Genomic DNA, 19,293 nt, shown 5'->3' with positions numbered 1-19,293 from the left:
GCAGCTTACTTGACTTTGTTGAGTTCAAATGTTTCCTCTGCTGGCGGTCCTCGTTTGTGATCTCCTGTTCTGTTACGGAGCGCCCTTGTTACGACACCATTCGCTCGTTCTGTTTGGGAGAGGTAATGGTAAGAGGAAGAAAAAATAAATCTACATTTGTAAAAGAATCACGATAATATGCATTACAAACACTGCCAGAACAACATTCTGAGACAAAATGTAAAGAACAAATACAATGATCAGCAGAAACACGTGATTGTGATACTCAAGCGGTGTAAAAAGCCAACTGAAAAATGCCCGAGTGTTTTAATTATTGTATTAATAAACACAGTAAACCCTTGCTATGCGCGAGTTCTGTATTTGCGAGTTTGGCATATTTGCGAGTTACTAAATGAACACTCATTTCTTATTCCCGACCTGCCGGACTCCAGCATTCACGAGTGTACACAGTGCCAGACCACCGGCACCAGGGAGGTGCGTGAAGAATGTTGTTACATTTGAAACTGTCTGCGCAGATTCGGAATGCCACCTCGGCTGCCCGTTTGGTCCTCATGATAACAGCTGTGCGACGTTATCCATCTCCCGAGGAGTCATCCTCCTGAACTCCTCACCATCACTACCACCACCACCACCATCATCGCCAAACCATTCATTATCAAAGGCAATAAAAAAAACACATTGTTCTTAAAAATGTATTATTCATTTATATAGCCGTTGTTATGAAACATTTACAATTTCCCCCCCCGCCATGTTCACTCGTACGAGGAACGTATCCCTCATTTTTTCCCCGATGAAAAAGGTTTTTGCATTCACGAGGGTTACGTTCTTGAAAACGCTCTCGAGTCCAGGGTTTCACTGTCACTTATTTGCAATCACCGACACCGACCTTCATTGCCCACGACGACGATGTTGTTGTTGTCGGCAGGATCGGTGGCGAGCGCCGGCTCTAAGAGCTGTCCTGCCGCGAAGCACCGATCCAGGAACTCGGGGCACACGACTCGCGCGCCGTGCTTGGCTGCCAGCTTCAAGCGCGAGGGAGAGCCAGCCCCTTCTGCCGACACCACCAGATGCGTGCACTACGGGACAGGGATTATCAATCGCCAACGTGCGTGTTACACGCATGTGTCTGATGCGGAAACATGCTTCTAAGTGACTCCGAAGTCTCGTAGGTGAAGAGGGACAACGAGTGATTGCAAACTCGACCGTTTGATGCAGCAGAAGTAGTGGTGCTACAAAGCAGAATGTTCACTTCTAGCAGATCGTTTCTAGCAGGAGTCAGAAAACTGCAGCCTGTGGGCCTAGGGGCCGTCCATTTTTGAGCCCCCCCCCTCATCACACGGCGTCACAAAAAGTCAGACCCACCCTCAAATATGACGTCACAAAGCTCTGCCCCCCCCCCAAAAAAAAATGCTTCAAATCGCTTTAAACTATGGTCATTGTAGTGCGTATTTAATGTGGCGCTGCACTCTGATGTTGTCGGAGAAAACATTTATTAAAAAGTCTCTTTAATGATGTAGAACGTGTTGTCTATATTGATTTAAAGTTGCGCATTTTGATGTGACGTCACATTTCTCAAACCCCCCTCGTCACACATCGTCACAAATGTCTGACCCCCCCCCCCCCATGGTGCGTGACGTCATTTATGGACGGCCGCCTAGATAAAGATATGACCTGCGATCTCATTTCACACGGTCCATAGCCACATGAGGCTTACCACTTGGAACTGCCTGCAAGGATGTATCCTTCATTGCCAACCAACTTCACAACACAAATTGGATACCAGAGGAAAATATTTTTTTTATTTAGAAAAAAAAGTGAAAACTACTTTTAAACTTTTCAAAATGCATTCCTGTACATGAGAAGTGTGAACATGTGTGCAAGATTAAGAATGCAAAAAGGCCTGATGCATGAACATCTATAGAATATGACTTTCTACAAGACGTCTGGCCAGGATACATAATTGACCAGGGCTGAAAGGTGACGGTCGGATATGTGACATTGTACTATACAACAAACTCTCCATCAAGGCCCGGCGCTCACCTGGGATGTGACGGCGTGCGAGATGACTGCGCCATGGGCGGTGAGTTTCTCCTTGAGCTGTAGCCGCTGACGTCGGGGCCACGAGGGGAGGTCCAGTACGATGAAGCAGGCCGAAAACAAGCCCATGGTACTTCGACGCCAAGCGCACGCTAGCGGCCTCTCTGCACACGAGGGGGGGAAGGGGGGGACACGTGCACATGAAGAGATGGAAGGATTGGTGCAAAGGTGCTTTCTGCTGATGTTAGGTGTACACTGGAATTGTAATCTAGAGCAATGCTTCGCAATCGGTGTGCTGTGGAAAATTCCCAGGTGTGCCATGGAATTTTTGGAATTACAGGAAAAGATAGAATTTAAAGACCCCACCTCCTACCCCCTCTCCATTGGTCAGGCATGTGCAGGACTGCAGACAGCCGTCATCCCCCACCCCCAGCCCTCTCAACTCACTTGAGCGCGCATATGCAGTTAAAGAGACACATGCGGATACAGATGCACACACAAAGAAAAATACAGAGACGCGAAAACACGTATAGAGAGACACAGATACGGAGTTACACACACAGGGAGACACTCAAGAGGCAGAAAAAAGGGGAAAAACCATATTATTATATTTTGGTACTGGCAAATGAGGTCTAATGATGTAAATGTTCAGGAATCTCGATGCCAATGTGTGGGTCTGCTCGCCGCCACAAAAGGGGGCTTCGGGAGTTGCGAGGTGGCGTCGTTGTGCTCGAGGAGGAATGCCGAATTAAGTGGATGAAACTGTTGTCTTCACTGGATGTCCTCAAAAGATGCAGAGATTCAAAGGTAATAAATACCACACACAGTTAAAGTAACTCATCACATTAAGTCACTGAAAGTGAATCAAATAATACATAAAGCTCGTGAATTGTTGCTAAAAGAGAGAATACAGGATAATAGAAGTGAGCTTGAATTTAAAAGAAATACAAAATTATGTTAACCGTTCTGATAGCTACCGACCTAGTGCTGCGTGGAAGCGAATTATGATCAAATACTACATTGTTTAAATGCATGCCTCTGCAGGCCACCATACTTCAATCGGGATCACCGTTGGCACGGCTATTCATTAACCCCCCCCCCCCCCCACGTTGCGCAAGAAGAGCGCTCGGGTGTGGTCACCACACCTACGCCTCCAGTTGCAGACGTCCTCTTTGGAGGCCACACATTTACATTTATGAACACCAACACAGAATGACAGCCTATGGTGGTGACCACCAGGCTAGCTACACCAATCACGTGGTCACTAGTGGAGTGCCACGGCCCTGAGTAACCCCGTCTCCATGGCCGGCACTCCCGCACCCTATCCTGTAGGGGTCGGCACTGCACTCCGAGCGTGGTGCCACCCAGCGCTGTCAGCCAGCCTTTATGACCGGCACCACACCCTCGTGGTGCCCGCGATGTCGCCACTCCGCACGCGGTGACCCTCTATGGCCGGCACCACACCCACACCCACGTGGTGCTCGCGATGTCGTCACACCACACACGTGACCCTCTATGACCGGCACCACAGAGCAACATCCCACGACGTCACGACATAAACAACGAAACAGGTGGAGGACTTCTCCACAAATCTGGCTGCCGCCTGATGAAGCTGGTTGTAATTACTGGCGAAATGTCGTACTCGGATTGTAAATGTTGTGGCTTGGCTCTCCAACACACTACCGGTGTGCTGTACTAGAATACTACACTATACACTACACTATACACTAGTGCTGTACTAGTATACTATACACTAGTGCTGTACTAGTATACTACACTATACACTAGTGATGTACTAGTATACTACACTATACACTAGTGCTGTACTAGTATACTACACTATACACCACACTATACACTAGTGCTGTACTAGTATACTATACAATACACTATACACTAGTGCTGCACTAGTATACTACACTATACATTAGTGCTGTACTAGTATACTATACACTACACTATACACTAGTGCTGTACTAGTATACTACACTATACACCACACTATACACTAGTGCTGTACTAGTATACTATACACTACACTATACACTAGTGCTGTACTAGTATACTACACTATACATTAGTGCTGTACTAGTATACTATACACTACACTATACACTAGTGCTGTACTAGTATACTACACTATACACTAGTGCTGTACTAGTATACTACACTATACACCACACTATACACTAGTGCTGTACTAGTATACTACACTATACACTACACTATACACTAGTGCTGTACTAGTATACTACACTATACACTACACTATACACTAGTGCTGTACTAGTATACTACACTATACACTACACTAGTGCTGTACTAGTATACTATACACTACACTATACACTAGTGCTGTACTAGTATACTACACTATACACTACACACCAGGGGCGGTTTCTTCATTAGGGCGATTGGGCGACGCACCACCAATGTCATTCAACCACAGAGTCACGCTAGCCGTCACTGTCAGCCTCTGGATATAGTCCAATCGGCGTCATGTCACGTTCTGTGGAGTACCGCCTCTTTTGGGGCGATTTCACTCCGGCTGAGAATCGCCCCGAGTGGCCCCATAGACTTACATTCAAAGATGTTTTTTTTAGAACGGGGGCGCTGCAATGCATTCTCTATGGCTCCGGGAGGGCAAGCCCCAACGTGCTCACGTCATCATACGTGGTTACGTCATCATACGTAAGCACGTTTCATCCAACAATATAATTTGTGGCCACCTAGTGGAATCCTTAATAAAATAAACTTGAGTGGTTTGTTTTAATAGTGAGTATAGAAACAAACAAGATGTATTGTAAGAGTCACTTTATTTTTCATTAATATTAAAGAAGTGAAGTTGCCTTTACATGCTTAAGCTGTTAATTTATCCATTGCATGGGTGGACCTTATCCTTATCAATCATCCAGACATTTGCCCCCCCTGAGAGATTTTGCAGGAGCCGCCACTGCTACACACTAGTTATGTACTATACACTAGTGACGAATTGTCACGTTCTGTTTACGTGACAACCCTTACTCGTTGGCTGTGTCGGGTGGTGGCGGGTTTCACGGCACATTTAGAGATTACGCAGCTACGATCGCCACGGCAGACGGTGAACACGCGCGGCTCGCACTCTGAGCGCCGTGGCACGGACATGTCCACGCTGCAGCAGCAACAGCAGTGGCAGCAACAGCAGCGGCAGCAGCATCAGCGGCAGCGGCGGTCATCGCGAACGTTTTGGTCAAACCATCATCACACGACGCCGACTGGCACACACACAACATACATGCCTGTGACATCCAGACGCGGGCTGCGTGGACCAAGTGGTTGCTCCTACTGCTGTTGTTGTTGTTGAGGTGGTTGTTGTTGTTGTTGAGATCTGTGTCGCTGTGACAGGCAGGCAGGTGGAGGCTGCGTGGATCAAGTGGTTGCTCCTACTGATGTTGTTGAGGTTGTTGTTGAGGTGGTTGTTGTTGTTGAGATCTTTGTCGCTGTGACAGGCAGGCAGGTGGAGGCTGGGCGTGTGAGGAAGTAACCCTCGACTCCCACAGCGCCAGCCACGCGCCTCGCCTGACTAATGCCCGGCCCCCCCCCCAACCAATCCACGCGGGTTCGCCACGATACGGCGATACCACGATACGTTATCGTAGGACGATATACGATAATCGTATCGTCCGTGTCGAAGTTCATATATTGCGATTATCGTTACTCGTGTTAATTTTTGTAATATTTTAATTCATGCCCCCCTCCCCGTACAAATGATGTACGAATAATATAATTATTGTCATATAAATGCTTTAACATGTGAAATTATTGCTCTGTAAATAAATACATTGAACGTGGGTTTTATAGAGTACAATACACGCAGTACAATGCAAGATGGGATGACATCAGCCACCACCCGGAACAAAAACACGTTCGAGCCGCCGCGTGTGTTCCGCCCGGACGCGGCGTGCGCAGCATGGCGGCGCCCATGGGGAGGCGGCATGGCCTCAGCGTGTCGCGGTGCGTCGAAGCTGTAGAGGAGCTGCTGATGAGACACGCGGCGCCGAGGCCAAAGCGACTTCCCGAGCAGCTCGCGGAACACGCGGAGCCGCCGGGGAAGGCGCGGTGCTCGCGAGAAACCCGCCCGGCGCGAGTGTTCAAGGAGCGCAGTGCAAGGCACCTCAGGCAGAGGGACCTGGTGGTGCCCAAGGGGGTGCTGGAGATGTTGTTTGAGGGGGGCCAGGTACTGCAATGGCTCTCGCGCAGTTCCAGACACGAGCAGGCGCAAGCCGACACCAGTTGGGGTGCTCGTTTTACTCGGCGAGTCATGATGATGAGTTGTCACGAGCTCATTCATTCATCACACATAGCGTAGAACCGTTGCACCAAACGTGTGACCCCTTGCGACAGCATTCGCTTAAACTGATCTTGCTTGCCATACACCGGCGTCTCGACTGATTTGTTTGATACACGGATCACGGGGGCGTTTCGGAGTCAAGTTTTGGCAAAACAATCGATCCAATGTTTTGCCTGAGTCTTAACGTTTTTATAATTGTTGGATGAGCGTTTGGTTATGGTTCACACAGCTTAAGGCTCAACAACGACTTTCCCAAGTTGACATGTTTACCTGCAGGCTTTCCCCATATTCGCGTCAGACAACATTCTACGATCCATGCAGATTTGATCGCTAAATGTCCAAAGCGGGACCACACGGGATTTACAACGTCTAAAGTTGATTCTAGATTTGAAGCTTTCGTGGCTGCAAGGATTCATATTCTTAGGTTTTTTCGGTAAAGTCACGTAGGTAAAAAATTTAAATTAATAATAGTAAAATAAAAATCACGACGTTTCGGAGGCAACACAAGCTTCCGTCTTCAGGTGGAATCGTCACAGCACGATACCTACATAACTTTAACGAAAACACCTAAGAATAAGTCTAAAGTTGAGTTTGCCCGCTGTGTGTGCGCAGGTTCCTAGCGCGTTCATCGCCGATCTGATGAGCTCGCATGATCCCAGGCTGCCCACCGTTACCGACTGCGTGCAGACAGAGAGCGGCCTGGCTGTTCGGTTCGATCGGCGCGAAGTGTACAGCAGGGTACTGGGAAGACCCCCCGTATCGGACCTCATGAGTGATGCTCGCACATCAGAAGGCCACAGGGCGTCACTTGAAGGCACGGCAGACCTACCGTCTGTTAAAACGCTCTCGCTGAACTGCTGTTTGCCAAATGAGCGCTCGTCGAGCGAGGATGATTATTGTTGCGAGTGTCAGGAACATGGGAATTTACCAGAAGTTGCAAAGCGAGAACTCCGAAGTTGCGTGGTGGTCAACTGTCCGTGTCTGCACCGATGCGAGCCGCTCACACCAGGGCATCTGCGCTGTGTTCTCCTGGCCCATCAGCTGTCAAGACTGCTTTCGCTTGATGGGTGAGGATGACCCGATTATTACATAGTGCGCGTCCCATTGCATTGATACATCGGGAAAACAATCTAGATTTGAAGTTTTCGTGACTGCAGGGATCCATACTCTTTGGTTATTTAGGTAAAGTCACGTAGGTATGAAATTAATTAAATCACGACGTTTCGGGCGCTTGTGTTGCGCCCGACACGTCGTGATGTAATTTATTTTATACCTACGTGACTTTACCGAACGAACCAAAGAGTATCGGGAAAACAGTTGCATCCACTTCTCATGGTCTTGTGCCACCACTTGGAACTCTTCCCACATAACACCTGTAGACGCTATAACCTGTACTGATGGGGCAAATGCTGTATTACTGAGGCGATTGATATATGAAAATCTAGACTACCACCCGTGATTAAACTGGATTAAGTGCGATTAATTTATTGTCACAGCCCCATCACCAATGACTGCACAAAAACACTCGATAAAATTTCGTTTTCACGTAATGTGGGAAAAAAAATCTACTTTTAGAACAACCATTTTGCTATTAGGAGGTGGAAATGAGCACCACCCTTCAGTGTGTAGTCCAGTGATAGCTCCTGTGGGCTGTTGCCTAACACGGGGTGGGTAATGCACAACTCTGCAAGAGTTACAAATTGATTCTTCATCTCATGATGCCGATAGCACAATCGGAGTAAAATTGGGAATGAGACTTCAACATTCAACAAATGTGTCAAGAAACTAAATGTGAGATAACGGAAGTAACGTGAAAAATAAATGTGACGTATAGTACTGTAGTAGATGAACGCTTGTGCCATATTGACTTTGCATTCAGTTTAAACTCTTTGCTGACCCTTTGATCGTCGATATAAGATTGAGACGTGCTTTGTATATTATGTGCGCAGCTATCACGTGTACAAATGTCCAGCCATCAAGGAAGGGGCACACGTGGAGGTCCTGAAACCACTCCGGGTTGAGTGGCCGACATTAGCAGCCGAGAAAACGGCAGCGCACGGTGACTCTGGTCCTCTCACCGACCCCGTGGCAGAGTGCCGTTCGAGGCTCCTGCAGTCAGGGTTCGCGGAGCCAATGGAGAGGCAGAGTGCGACCGAAACCAAACTCTCACGCCGTTCCGAGCCGGAACCGGAAACAAACAGGAAGAAGGAGCAAGCGGAGAGGGAAACCAGAGTGACGAACGAGGCAGAAGCAGCTCGTTCATCTCCTGATCAGATGTACAGAGTCAACCTCCAGCAGTTTGTGAGCACGCGTTGCCTTGAAGGGATGGACCCAAATCTTAACACCGTCTTGGGTAAATATAAGGCGTGCAGGAATGCACTGATCCCTCGATTAAAATAGATTCTTACGCTTACAATATATGCAACTAATCGTGTGTGTCAGAATTGATTGTTTACAATTAATGCGAATGAATTGCTAATTATAGGCTCAGGAAGTGAAACATCTTATGGGACAAAATAAATAAATGCTAACAAAACGGTAAAGTGAGACCAGAATTGATTCTCTCATCAATTCTTCAAAATCGCTACAGAAGGGGAAAATTAATCAATACATGTCGAGTACATATGTTCCTTGCACATTCAGATTTTGTACTGTGTTGAACGAACAGCATCTCACTTTTGGGTTTGACACGGCGGTGATTCTTTGTGAATCTGATTGGATGTTTAAACGTTGTCTGTGCTGTGGGTTTCATGCAGTTGATGACGATTACTTGGCTCAGGTGGTCGAGTTGGAAGCTGCACTGAATGGCTGCCATGGCGGTGAGGTAAGTTTTCCTGTCTGCGCACACTCACTGGATGCCCCTTGGTCATAATGCTCCACTGTACTTGCAACCCAGAGGTCACTAGTTCGATTTCCTGGCACCCCATTTGAAATAATCGTGCAAGTTTCTTAAATCCCTCCCCCCCCCCCGAACCATTAGCCCTGGTGGCGAGCTGTTAACGACCTCATCTGGTATGCAGGAGGACGTGGGTTCAATCCCAACCCTGACACGTATATATTTATAGTTAGCGTGTTCTCCCCGTTGTTGCATGTATTTTTCTCCGGATCCTCTAGTTTTTCCCTCCACATTTAGTATCAACATGCGTTTTTAATATCAACATGCGTTTAGAGTATTTGGCTTCTATACATTTGCACATGATAAGCCACTTCGTTGAGCTATCATTTGTGGCCAGGTCGCTTCTGAAAAAGAGCTATATAGGTCAGTGGGCCTTACCTGGTAAAATAAAAAGTGGTTTTAGTTTAGAAGAATCAATGGGAATACCAGAGTTGGTCAATCCGCTAGTCATATGTACTGGTGGGGTAACGTGAATTCAGTTCCAAATTCAGTTTCTGAAGAAGATCCCATAATGTGGGGTGAAACGTCCACCAATGCTCAACACCAGATGGGACAACCCACAGAAACATTGAAGAGCTATACAGCACAACTGATAAAACCTACACAGTGATACAAAATCAGTTTGCTACTGCATTTCCAGTGTGTTCATTGCATGTCTGTTTATGTTTTCAGACACGTCTTTTGCATATCGTTTGTTGCGAAGAGGAGTTTAACCAGCAGAAAGTTGACTTGCTTCTTCAGTTGGTTGGTCAGAGTGATGCTGTGAAGATGCAGGTGAACTCCACATTGAAACAAAAGCAAAAGCGTCAGGCAAACATCACGTACAAGTTGAATAAATGTTCACTGCAACAGTGCACTGCTCTCTGGCCTTCACTGGTGTCGTCAGCCCATTCACCATACCCTCCCTGTATGTGCTTATGACCCATATGATTCACTATGCATGGCTATTGCTCACGATTCGTTGTACACAACTGTGTTTCAAAAGAAATATTTTGCACTGAGCGTCAAATATAATTTGAAACAATGATTTAATTCAGCCATCTACGAATAATGCCTGCTCTAGGGGCTAGTTGCGTGACACCTTTGAGAGTCAATACATATTCTGGACTCATTTCATAAAAACAATGTCTGTAGTATTGATTTTGCTTTGGAGAAAATCACCGACCAGCCTGCAACGTATCATGTATTCTTTGCAACAGAGGCACGTGGTGGTTGGCAGTGTGAAGACGGGAGAAGAGACTTCGCAGGTTAACGCGCTTGAATATTTACGGTACGCTACTTTTATCGTGGGGGGAGCGTTTGGTGCAGTGCTTTTCGTGCCGAGCTGTAAACCCGGAGATCCAAGTCTCATTCCCAGCCATGGCTCACATCAGCCGTGGGTGCTGTCTGCACAAATCCTGGGCCACCCCTTCACCGGCCTGTGCTCACCAGCGTGGGGAAGTATGGCCAAATAACGCCCGTGCCTGACATGGGGTGGAGTGGCTTTGATCTGGCAGTGGACTTACAAAGGGCTGTCAATTATTATAATTATTAAGGGATTTTAATTAACTTGGGGTCACATCAAAATATGTTTAAATGTGTTACAACACGATATACTTGAACACTCTACATTGTATTGGATGGAAAATAGATGTATCCCACCCAGAAATTATATTTGAATTTTTGTTTTATGTTTTCTGTAAAGGAAACTGTTCAACCGTTAAATTATTTCCAAACTTTGCAATTCGACAGTGTACCTGCTGCTCTAGACAAAGCTCCAATTACACGTGCTGTTTTGTCTGCGCATTCATATACAGTCCACTGTCAGATGTGGGCCTCTGAGTGTTACTTGACCATGCTTCAGCATGCTAGTCAGTGTGGGTTTGTGAAGGCGATAATTCACACGTGTTTCCTCTGCTGTTGGTGACATCAGACCTGGGTACTCTTTCTACCTTCCTCAGGTCGTACGTGGAATACACCAGAGCCGCTTGCTGTCCCTCTTCTTAACCAAAGTGTTCTCTTGCAGGCTCCGCCGAGCACAAATGAAAGAGGCTTCAGTTATGAAATACGGGAACTCGGTGCAAGGTACGATCGTCTGTCTGCTGCAGGGGTAGGGGACCTGATCCTTACTAAAGCCCGAATAAAGCCTTTAGATAGATACCTTTGGCATGCAGCCACACATTAACACACATCTGTGGGTTATTCCATAAAGCAAAACAGTATTACGGTTCACCTTTGCAAGTGCCTGAACTTAGAAACACGGTGTTCCCTTGTTGAAAATAAACCCTCCTAAAGTATTTGATTAGTGCGGCTAAGATGCTGGCAGTGATGGATACATCTCTTTGTGGGCTCAGCGGTGTGGCCTCGTGTGGCCGTCTGAAATTAAGTTGACGGCCATATCTGGCCCACAGGTCATAGGGTTTTTTCACCTCTGTAAAACGATCAAGCAAATCAACTCTTTGTTCATAGTATCAAAGTATCCCCTAGCTCCAACAAACATTATCGGATGCTCATTTCTGTTGGCAGCTGATTACAAATGGTGGATATTCAACATTTTTATATCAGGGGCCTCTCTCTGAAAGTTGGATGGATATATGTTTCGTACATAGCTGAACGTGCGAATCGGAGATGCTTCCTTATAAGCTGACCACTCATGTCTAGTCAACAGAGTGGTACTCATTTGACAGATAATGGAGGGACCGGTGGCTCTGACCAAATCAGATCTCAGAAGCTTTGCAAGATTGAACCTTGATAATGCTTGGGTGGGCACCCACTAAGCATAAACACAAATGTAACACTATCAGTAGAGGGCAGTGCAGCTCAATATTTGTTTATATTGCACGATGTTCCAACATCTCAGCTCCCCACCTGATGAGCTTGATGAAGTATGGTTAAATAACTCCTATGACCCGCACGGTGTCGGTAGGCCATCATTCAGCAGTGAATTGACAAAACGGCTGTACGTGTACATGAAGGGATGAATGTGTGAGGTGTTATTAACGTGGTGGATGGGAGTGTTGTTTAACCAGCTGACTGGCCGGACCGTGTCACGTTCACAGGCCCCGAGTGGGAGGAGATTATCGACGTGATGACCGCAGCGACGGTGAAGTTTGAGCTGCTGTCCTCGGCTCACCGCAGCACGGTGCGCTCATTCCACACGGCGGCGCCGTCCCACTCGCCCTTCATCTCACATCTTCACATCGCTCAAACAAAACGAGAGAGGTGTCCAGGGGGGGGCTCTGAGGTCAGAGCGTCGAGCTGGCGCCGTTGGCGTCCTGCGCTGGAATCCAGGCAGCCGCCTGCCGCCATTAAACCGGTTCCCCAAATGCAGCGAGTTAGCGGTCGAAGCCAGGGGTCAGCAACCAAAGTAACAATAAGCAAATTTTTTCCGAATTCAGTAAAAAAAATTAAGAGCCGCAATGCGTAATTCACGTGGATACGAGAGAGTGGCCCTTAAAGAGCCACCGCATGCGGCTACAGAGCCGCAGGTCTAAACCCAGTTACCAATGACTACCAAAAAAACCCCCATCACATTCTCTCGGAGGTTGAATGGCACTGGGTCAATTCATTCCTTCATTCGTTCATGCAAAGCCACCCAATACGTAAGAATATTTACGACGTAACAATCCTCAAATTAACTTTTTACTTTCCGCCATTCGTTCGTTCCATCGCTAATTCCGTCACGTGTGCACACCTGCAGCTGCCGCTGGAGCTCGGCGAGGGTGCGGAGAGAGCGAGCGCCGCCAGGGGACGGCGGAGCGGCACATTCGTCATGTACAACGCGGCGCGTCTCTCCACGCTCTTCCAGAACTACCGCACGGCCGTCAAACAAGGTCCCGCGCTCAATGAAAGTGCAGCGGCAGCAGCGGAATTAGTGGCAGCAGCAGCTGCTAGGACTACTGCTGCAGCGAGCAACATGACCACTTCACGATGTCACTTTTTGTTTTTGTTTGGTTGTTGCTTGGACTAAAATTTTGATCCAGCTGAAAGTCATTACCAGCGTTAATTGTGTAAATGAAATTAGTGACAAACACATTCAACGCAATCTGTTCTTTAAACCAGTCAACGGTGAATCTTTGAGTGGGCAAAATCATCAGGTGTAAAGATGACTATGACGATGATTGCCCGCCATTTGTATGAAGAAACATACCAAGATAGATTAGTAACGTCATTAAAAACTGCAATGCATTGAGAAAGACCGAATGTGGATATTAACTCGACTGTAAATGTATATTACAAGATTTACAGAGTTCACTGATTGACTGACTTGATAATATTGGGTGGAGGTTTAATTGCGCGCCCCTAACACCCAACGTTTAATAACCAAGAGTGAACTAATTTTGACTGCTTTGTTTCACTTTCAGAATGGCGAAATAAAATCCAGAGACTAAGATTTGGATAACTTAAAAAAATTAATGACTTAATTAAGACTGCTTTGTTTACGCAACTTTTGTGTAAACAACCCAGGGAATAACATTTCATCTTGATAATTGCTTGAGTTGGAACATCTTGTTTGCACTGGTGTCTGGGTGTCAGATGACCCATACATGTAGTAAACACGTCACATACAAACAGTTTAATCCCTACAACTTGTGCAGTATACATTTATGCGTTGGATATAATGATGATTTATGACCTTGGAACTATCATTTTTTAGTGTTAATGTATTCTCACAAAATTTCCATGCTTTTCAAATTCACCATTTGATGAAAGTTGAGAATTTTTTTGTTGGGTATTATTTTTGTACTGTAGTAAGTATGGTTAAAACAGTAACATGTGCATTTTATTTACCACCTAATTTCTCACGTTATGCATACGTGTTCCCTCAATATCTATTGGCCAATGCAGGAATGTACCCAAAGTTTCCTGAAGTATCTTCGTTGGATTTCTCGCTGCTGAATGAAGAGGTAAATTAAACACTTTGTGACTAACGATGCCCTATATTCACATTGCTGAAGATTAAACATTGCTAGAACCGCAAACACACGGGTGTGGGTAAGCATTACAATAAACACAAAGCAAATAAATGACGGTGCTATCGGTCGGTCGTGTTCGTGGGTCACACTTTAGGAAGAATGGCGCCTTCTCTACAACTACATCGTTCCGTTTGGGGAGCTGCTTTCTCGTTCGTCTCATCTGGAACCGGCGCGGGGAATTCACGCGACCGCGCACACGGACGTGGTACCAAACAAGCCGCCCTGGTTTTTCCATTTCACAAAACGTGCCCCTCGCGTGTCAGCGAGCGTCAGCGGAGCAAAGCGCCAAACGCTTTGAAAGCCACACAATGTCGCGCCGAGGGGGCCGCTATTCAAATTGTACAGTGCTTGAGTCAGCATCGCTGGGGGGGTTTAATAATAACCGTGCATTCGATTGCGGAACAGCAAGTCCGCCTTCCGGAATGTCTGGCTTAAATAAATAATCTATTGTTCTGTTGACATTTGGTGTTCACTCATTGCAAGAAAACGTGCTTGGGTGCCTCGCAAATGAACACATTTCCATTGCAATGACATCATTGCAGAATGACTGCATGCCCGAGCCACGCTCGAGTCCATTCGCAGTCCCGGCACATTGGTGAAAATTCCACATTGCTACGGTGGCTAGAGCACCGCACTACGAAACCCACCATCCTAAGTTCAATTCCCAGCTACGACTAATCGCAATGGTGAGGGATATATGAAACGGTCCCGGCCACCACCTCCTCCACCAACCAATGTGGTGAAGTATGGTCAAACATCCTCCATGACTGACATGTAGGGAGGCCTTCATCTAGCAGTGGATTGACAAATTCCTGAAAATGTTCTCAATTATGTAAATAAATTAATCATTTTAAAGGATTGGTACGTGTGCTTTACAGATATCACTGTTAGATTGTACCCCTTATCCTCTGTACAACTGAGCCACGCTGGGGCCGTGCCAAGCCAGCTCAGCTCAGAAGGCGCCAGGTAGTTTTTCCACGACAGAACCCAAGCCGTGCCACGGATGTCACACGCATTGAATGTGTCATTAGTCCCACACCTGGCCCTGCTTGGCCCCAAGCCAGATTTAGGTGTCTTGTGAGGTGAGCTTTTGATGGTTTGTTAGTGGCTCGGCTCAGCAAACAGCCACTTGAAAAGCACCTGTATCACGAGAGCTCCCGCGCTGGCATGGTTCAGATGTGCAAGTGGAAAAAGAGTTATTCGTTGTGAATTGTGACTGCCGTTATTAATGCTTAAGATTCTTAGGTGGTAGTGGAGTCAATGGCAATGGCAGTTATGGGGTCGCAGTGATGCTATAAGTGAATTGTTTGCGATGTCGTAGTGTTTTGCTCTGCCCTCCCTGCTTTACACACAGCTCTACAAGTTCCTGGTGGAACTCAGCATGGACTTCAGCTCCTACTACAACCGGGTTCGCGTCCTCTCTGTGAGTAATCAACACAGACAGCTGACTCATGATTTAAGATTCTGTCTTTATTTTGTGCATGTAGGCATTGTGTAGTTTTACATCTCATTCCTTGGGGCTGTGCATTTCCACGAAGTAACTTTTATTTTAGATATTTGTGTTATCATTTGAAATGTTAGTTTTTTGCACACATTAATCACTTAAGATAAACATGTAATTCTGAAGCATAAACAGTCATATTTGAGAAGAAGCAACACTGACAACAATTCTGCAGTTATTTTCTTCATAATTTGGGTACAAATTATACGAAGAGTAGCTTCATGTGTCCGTAACAGTTGCTAACCAGGAGATGCATTGGCAGAGGGCCCCACTCAGAATCAGAAATTTGAGAGTGCAAACCAGTGGCATAGCATGGTTGTATGTGTATGTATGTATTCATGTTGACCTTCTTTCGTACCGTACGTAGCCAACCGTGCTAATCAGAGGTGCGGGGGAAGGACAACAAACTAAACACAAAATATGTTGTAAAGAAATGAGTTTTTAATTCTAGGGGCATGGAGCCTGGTGCAAAGGCATGAAATGGAGGCCCCCTGTCTATAAGCCATCCTCTGTACCATCTGTTGATCTTCCACGAAACTCATGGTCCACCATAAATTGCATCCACTGCACAAACAATGGCAGATGCGGATACCTGATGCACAAAGGGAAAATTAGAAACTCTCCAGTCGTGTGCGGCTGTGGTCATTCAGAGCAGAGACCCTACAACGTGTTATGACGCAATGCCCCGGTCCACACAAACATACGAAGGAGACATCACAACGATGATACACTCTGCTGCTCCTGACGCGGTTATCTGGCTTAGCCACCTGAATGTGACATTGTAGTTGGTGCTCTTCATCTACATTAGCCGTACGAAAGAAGAAGCGTCCCCTCCGGCCGATGGGCCCCATTGCAGTTACACCTCCTGCACACTGAATAGCCACGCCACTGTTTCAGACCCTGGCTGGAGTGTCACCTCAGCCTATCATGTGATGAGTACCACTTTGTGGAAGGTCAACAGTGGTTGTCTTGAGGACTGACTGACTCCTTCCATATGAATGTGGAATTTTCACCATTGAATGTACGGGGGGGTTTCATTTATTTAGAACTGCTTTTTGTCTTCAGTTGTCCTTCCCCCGCACCTCCGATCAGCTCGGTTGGCTACGTACGGTGTGAAAGAAACTCAATGTACGTACAAGGCTGAGCAACTCACCCACGTGCCCCTTTGCGATTGCCCAGGAGCCCGTGCCGCACCTGTCCGGGATCATGTTCGCCCGGCTCCGGCTGCTCGAGCGTCTCCAGGAAGTGATGCACGCCGCAATGGCGGCCTTCGGCCTCCCGCCATTGAAACAGATTTGACGCGGCCTGGCGCTGGGTCACGGTCGTGGGTCTGAGCCGCAATAAGACAAATGTGACGGGCTGCGTTTCTGAAGTACGAGCCAAAGGTGGGGAAGCTGTGACCTACGGGCTGAATACAACCCTCGACTTCCTTTCACCTTGCCTTTAGACACAATTTTAAATGGTCCGCAAAATATATTTATCCATCACTGCAAACATCTTAGCCGCACTAAACCGGTACTAGAGGGGAATTTTTTTAACCTGGCAACACCGTGTTTATGATTTTAGACGTCTCGCAGTGGCAGAGGTCACAGAGCTGTGGGTGTTGGCGTGTGGCGCGCCGCCAAACACGTTTGAAAGTCCGGTTCGGCTCTCGGTGGTGAGGGGAAAGCTGTCCCCATAGATCCACTGCGTGGGTGAGCCAGCCTGCTACAGGATGATGAGGCGCTGCTCGTAAGCCGTACACAGAGTAGGTTGTTGACCTGTCAGTGTGGAATTTAAGTGTCCATGTCGTGTGTGGGTTACTCCCACGATTGTAAATGCATGGATGGTGAGGTAAAGGTGGAGCCCTGCAATGTTTTGCTCATGTCACTGCTGCTGGCAGAAGAGCCTTCACGAGAGGGAGCTCTCGCAGGGCCCCTATCGAGGGTATTTTGCCTCCTTTTTCTCGGTGGCCGTACATTTTGGCAGAGGTGGGATTACTACACGATCCACGGTGCACTACTACCCCCCTATACTGCGCCGCAGATGGGAATTAACCAAAGGTTTTAAGCAAGACCCTGCGCAAGAGTTCACTCGTTCCTGCGTAAACAAAATGCATTATTGTGGTGACCGTCCATTCTCCTGAACGGAGTCATTAATGACCACACATTAGGTTTGTGCACCACTTTGTTTATGGCCCCGAGGTGGTCGTTCTTTCTAACCATAACCACCCCCCCCAGAGCCAGCATGCACAGCTTCTCGCCCTCCCACGAGTCAACCAACCCCTCCTGTGTGTATTCATCGTGAAAAAGTTCAACCAACTCAATACAATCCCAACATTTAACTCTGCAAATGAAGACCGGTGTGTTTATTAATGTTGGACTGTATCATGCGTTGAGTTGCTGCACCGTCCCGCGTATTGTCCCGACAAGCACAGGGCACAATCCAGTGTCCCGCTTAATGCGACACTGCCGTGCCGCTGAGAACAAAAACCACCAAATTAAAGGTACGGACGGACGTGTCCCCTACTTTGTGATTCAGCCAAAACTTTAAGTGGAATTGGACCTAGACATGAACATTCGCATGATCCGAATGTGTCACGTCACAGGAATGGATGTGACGTCACAGGAATGGATGTCACGTGCACGACGCCACAGCCACGAGTTTCACACCAAATCGGCGTTAGGTGTCGCGGGCCATCGGGTGACGTCACCTTTCGTTAGCACGAAGACGCTTGCGTAACTATTACATTCTTACATTTAACATTATTACTTAACGTAAATGACCTGTTACGATATATGAAATTGTCCTTAATCTGAAATGTTTTCATCCGACACTCATCCCTAATAAAGCGAAAAGCTACACAATGCAACACGGTCTGGTCAAGCATTGTACTGAGTGTAATTTAAACACTTTAGTGATGTATTTCAGACCACGATATGACAAACACGACACTTCAGGGAACAAGATGCCACATCCATGTTCCTCTCTTTACAAATGGAACAATTTTTCATGATTAATGGAACAATTTTTCATGATTAATGTAACATTTTAGACGCATACATCACATTACAGTAACATTGTACGTTTCTGCATTCATCGCTGAACGTATTTTGCTTGCAACGAATGAACTAAAATAAACGCCATAACCATTAGGCGCACTGAACATGCAAGTGTGTCACTCGCTTTCATTTCTAGAACTGGTAAAGTGCAACACTAAGCTGCATTTGGTTGTGCAAATTACCATGCACAAACACAAATTGGAGTTTGTGTGTAAATTTATTTCAAAGAAGTTAATATACTGGCTTTGCTACACGATGTATTATCGTGTATTGTTTACTGTGATAGAAAAAGGAAGTACTGTATAATTGCTTCTTTAAAAACGAAACATTTAAATCAACATGTCAGCCTGTAGCAAGGCCTACCTCTGGCAATAATAAATCAGGATGCTACCTTAAATGCCCTCTCGTTAATCTGAAGCGTTCTACCAGTGGTCTCCGCCTGGTGCACTTCAAGTGGTACCGGTGTACGAAATCATTCATCTTTCCCATATTGCAATTCACAATCGTGCTGTGCGCAGTTTGGAAAATCAGGG

At 46.6% G+C, this 19,293-nt stretch overlaps 2 protein-coding genes across 3 annotated transcripts in view; one reads left to right on the top strand and one right to left on the bottom strand.

Moving 5' to 3' along the window:
* Positions 1-5,569, bottom strand: part of PARP4 (poly(ADP-ribose) polymerase family member 4) — a 36,835-nt gene extending 31,266 nt beyond the window's left edge. For both annotated transcript variants that reach the window (XR_009756355.1, XM_061569400.1), the window contains exons 1-4: positions 5,312-5,569; positions 2,041-2,201; positions 887-1,076; positions 10-109 (exon numbers count right to left, since the gene is read on the bottom strand). Coding sequence is in view for 1 of the 2 variants with exons in the window: in XM_061569400.1 (XP_061425384.1) it covers positions 10-109; positions 887-1,076; positions 2,041-2,166 (416 nt within the window). In the remaining variant the exon portion in view is untranslated. The remainder of the gene's footprint in view (positions 1-9; positions 110-886; positions 1,077-2,040; positions 2,202-5,311) is intronic.
* Positions 5,570-5,825: 256 nt separating this feature from the next.
* Positions 5,826-18,876, top strand: DALRD3 (DALR anticodon binding domain containing 3). The gene is made up of 13 exons (XM_061569418.1): positions 5,826-6,253; positions 6,980-7,434; positions 8,317-8,720; positions 9,124-9,191; positions 9,936-10,037; positions 10,463-10,533; positions 11,269-11,327; positions 12,302-12,384; positions 12,943-13,075; positions 14,091-14,149; positions 14,313-14,423; positions 15,573-15,641; positions 16,899-18,876. Exons 1-13 carry the CDS (start codon positions 5,987-5,989, stop codon positions 17,016-17,018), a joined length of 2,001 nt encoding a protein of 666 aa, XP_061425402.1. The 5' UTR covers positions 5,826-5,986; the 3' UTR covers positions 17,019-18,876.
* The last annotated feature ends 417 nt before the right edge of the window (positions 18,877-19,293 follow it).

The sequence above is a fragment of the Lethenteron reissneri genome, chromosome 6 (genome assembly GCF_015708825.2).
Source record: "Lethenteron reissneri isolate LAM-NWPU_2019-01 chromosome 6, ASM1570882v1, whole genome shotgun sequence".
Lineage (NCBI taxonomy): Eukaryota > Metazoa > Chordata > Hyperoartia > Petromyzontiformes > Petromyzontidae > Lethenteron > Lethenteron reissneri.
The sequence above is the reverse complement of the archived record's forward strand: the minus strand, read 5'-3'. Positions and strand labels throughout refer to the sequence as shown.